We start from the raw sequence: 3,887 nt of genomic DNA, 5'->3' as shown, positions 1-3,887 counted from the left end.
TTAGTAAACAGAATGTGCCTTTGGAATGGAAATTTGTAAGTAACCCCAAACTTTTGACCGGTAGTGTACGTATATTGTGACCCTTTGTGGGAGCCAGTAATTTACACAATGCTTTAAAGTTCACTGTGTTCATACTTCACACCTTTTCATACTTAGTTATGTCCCCTTTCTCCCTTTATTTATAACAATAACTTGTATGTGTGTCTGTTGGTAGGTCATTTTTTTGTACTGCACTGCAGCTACATCTCAAGACTAATTAGCATGAAAACTTAATCTAAAAGTAAATCTGCAGAAAACTAATTTCTTATTTTCTTTTCTTGTCCACAGTCCTGGTTCCTCTGACAAGGCCTCCCTGAATCAAGAGCTTAACGTGTGTCATAAAAAAAATTGAAATTTGATAAACAAACACATCACCACTGATTATGAACAGACTGCTGACACTAAAAGGTCTTTTTCTTTAGCCAACACTATTCAAAGTACTACTACAGAACTCCAAAAAGCCCCACACCACCCCAAAAGGACTCTCAATACAACACAATTGGAACACTAAACGTTCATCCCCCTTTATGCAGGAGGCTTCAATGAGATTGTGTGGACAGACTAAGAATGCAAGAAGAAGGAAGATGATGAACTGTCTTACACACCACCACCAAACGTCTGAGAGGAAACACAATATGGCAACCTGACAAATGACCAATTATACATTTGTTGTTTCTTTTTTTATGATTTTTTTCCCTTCATTTTGTTGTCTCCACAATGAAACTCCATGCATTGGCTGGGAGATCCAAAAAAGTAATGGTAAATGGTGAAGTCGGATGTGGAAGTTGAAAAGATTGCCACCCAAATTTGCATGCTTCCATGTGTGTGTATTACCCCACGCATCTTTCCTCTAGGTGCATGGTCCCACCTGACCCCCCACCTGGAGCTCCGTGCTGCCCATGTTCCAGACCGTTAACAGCTGCCACATGCCTGTGTGTCACCACACTCTGCCGCTTCATTCGCTCAGCCCTGAGCCTCTTTTCATTTCCTGATTGGCCAATCATGGTGACACCATCTGATGGTGTGACATATATGCACTAAGTGGCTGGTCTTTGTTTACCTGTCAAACTATCAGGGCATCCTGCTGTGAGAGAAGTGATAGCCATGAGGCGAGTGCGAGCGAGCGAACACACGACAGTCATAACACTAACTCTACATGTGCTCTTTCGTCCCCTCACCTATGCACTATTAATTTTTAATAAGGGATGAACAGTATTGCACATGGATGGTCAAATAAGCGATTAGAGCAGTGAGTTGAGGCTGGCTGCCACTGCAGGGTTGTGGCTGTGCTAACATTCAAGTCTAGGCCCCCGAAGCATGTGCCCCCCCCACCCCCCAACACACACACACACAAACCTACCTACACACTTGCAGTCTGACCATCTTCTCCAGAACTTCGTCTGTCACACAACCACTCATATCATCTCATTATTCATTGACATGGAATTTAATTTACAGTAATGCACAGCCATCATCAGCTTCATATTATTAGCTTTCAATTTGTTTGTGTTTTTTTTTGCGTTTTCCTTTTTTTGTGTGCCAGATTTGGTTTTGGTCTCACTTGGACTGTTTTAACCTTCTCTTTCATGCCATAACACTTTTTTTCTGTAGTTTGCAGTAATTCATTAAGTATCATGCTCAGATTTCAGCAAAACAGTAATAGTAGTTTCTCAGATCTCTCACATATGAACAGCACAGTAATAGCAGCTCATCACATGCATCCCTTGCATTGCTTCACCGTGTATCCCTTAGTCCATTCACAGGAAACCCCAGTGCTCTACACACATACACACACACACACACACTCACATACACACACAGACACACATATAAAAGGCACACTAACACCACCAACAACCTGACATTAAATAATAAAGGGAAGCCTTTATATTTGGTTCTCCAGACTGCATTTGTTAATGGTTTTTCATTCACGTAAAATTTGTCTTTTTAATTTGAGATCTTTTTTTTCTATGTAAATGTTCACATGGACATTTCTATCGGTATTATTTTCATCATGACACCATCCCATCTAACGAAAGCCGACCTCACAAAATAACTTGACTGCCTAGCTGTTGGTTCTATTTTGCAGGGATAGTAAACAGGCCTGGGAGTTGTTCTCAGCCTCTCTAGTAACATTAGCTCTATGTACTAAAACCATATATCAAGACTATAACAATATATGAAAGTGCCTCTGTATTCCCTTCATGCAATTAGTTATAAACTTGACTTCAGGTTCTCTTCCCACATATAAGCTAAAGCTACAGGGAATGGTAGCGTTGGTGCATGTGGAAACCATTGGCCTAGGACAGATCTTTATAGAGGACTGCAAACTTTTTTTGTAAAGACAGAGAGAGAGAGAGAGAGATCTTATACATATATATTTATGATATATGCTCCTTTTTAACTTTTACTACATGGAGCTGGTTGGCAGTCTAGTTATTTTCTGAACTTTCACCCCCCACCCACCCACACAACCCATTTCAGTAACATCACCTTACAGTTACCAGTACGAATCAAACGACACACGCCATCTGCAGCGCAGCATTATAATACCTAGATGAACATGTCAAAAATCGACAGTAGGTTTGAAGAAAAGGTGTTTTTTGATGGAAAGTATTATTATTGAAATATATGTGTCGATTGAGCCACGTGCAATGCATTGGGTAGATCATTGTGTTTGTCTGTTAGAGATTTTTAAGAAAGTTAAGAGAAAAGAGAAAAAAAATGTATTTGTTTCAAGTCCATAAGCTCCAGGACTCTAAACTAGAGGGCCATGAAAAATCCTAGTCTTTGTAAGTCGGGGGTATTTGTTTTTATTTCCTTTGTCTCTTTTTTAATGTTTTATGTGTAATCGGTTGTTTATAAAAATGTGGGAGGGCTGAAGGAAAAAAACAATTCTACACAACTTAAGAAAAACAAATCTCTATCATCAGATGAAAACTGGTGCTTTAACACTATAAAGTACATTCAGCAACTATTATAAACGAATGGTAATGAACAAAAATAACAGACCATTTAGGAAACAGCATTATTCCTCTCTCTATTTTTATTCTTCTATTTGTATTGAGTGGGGGGGAGAGGTTCCTTTTAAGGTTGTGACACAAAAGGCATTTTGGTTCAACCTTTAGAAAATAAGAAACCTATACTGTCAAGAAACTCTTTAGATAACTTACCCGTGCACTGCCTGAAATTCACCAGCAACAAACAAAACAACCCTACCATTTTACCACATTTTCATCTCATACATTGGTATAAACCTTACAAGTTAGTCCCTGTACTGCAGGAGACGCTTTACATCCAGACCTAATTTCTTCCCATGATCATGTTGATATTCTTCTGAATCTACAGTCGAGCTGGATCAAATTTGGCAGGTTGTGTTGAGACCCACATGCAATGGAAAGAGTAAAAGGTTAGATCTTCTGTAGCCTGCACAAATAACAAACAGGGCAACAAAGAAAGTAGCTTAAAATCAGAAGAAGAAAAAAAAACATGAAAACAGTCAGCAAGGAGCCTCTCCCATGTTCCACCCCCTCCTCTGTAAATTACTCTTATAGTGCTTGTGCTGTAGTGTATAGTTTCCCAGCAGTTAAAGGTTGTCCCTTAAAAGTGCCTTTTGTTCACAGACTCCATTTTGTAATCCAGATTGGCCCTTTTTTTGAAATGGCTCGAGGTAGCAGGTTGCCCCTGAGTGCCGCGAGGAGGCAAAAGGTTGTCGCCCATCCAGCGCTCAGGGACAACTTTTATTTCCTCCTGCCTTTGAAATGAATCCCCTCCATTGTACCTCCCCTATATCCTCTCTTCCTTTTCAAAGCTGTGTGTGTGTGTGTGTGTGTGTGTGTGTGTGTGTG

The 3,887-nt window shown here is 39.9% G+C and overlaps 1 protein-coding gene across 24 annotated transcripts in view; it reads left to right on the top strand.

Moving 5' to 3' along the window:
• Positions 1-3,240, top strand: part of nfixa (nuclear factor I/Xa) — a 118,853-nt gene extending 115,613 nt beyond the window's left edge. For all 24 annotated transcript variants that reach the window (XM_032537321.1, XM_032537161.1, XM_032537302.1 and 21 more), the window contains one exon: positions 328-3,240. In XM_032537321.1, the coding sequence (XP_032393212.1) occupies positions 328-342 (15 nt within the window). In that variant the 3' untranslated portion in view covers positions 343-3,240. The remainder of the gene's footprint in view (positions 1-327) is intronic.
• The last annotated feature ends 647 nt before the right edge of the window (positions 3,241-3,887 follow it).

Source organism: Etheostoma spectabile, chromosome 2 (assembly GCF_008692095.1).
Source record: "Etheostoma spectabile isolate EspeVRDwgs_2016 chromosome 2, UIUC_Espe_1.0, whole genome shotgun sequence".
Taxonomy (NCBI): domain Eukaryota; kingdom Metazoa; phylum Chordata; class Actinopteri; order Perciformes; family Percidae; genus Etheostoma; species Etheostoma spectabile.
Note: the sequence above shows the minus strand (reverse complement) of the source record. Positions and strands in the feature narration are given on the sequence as shown.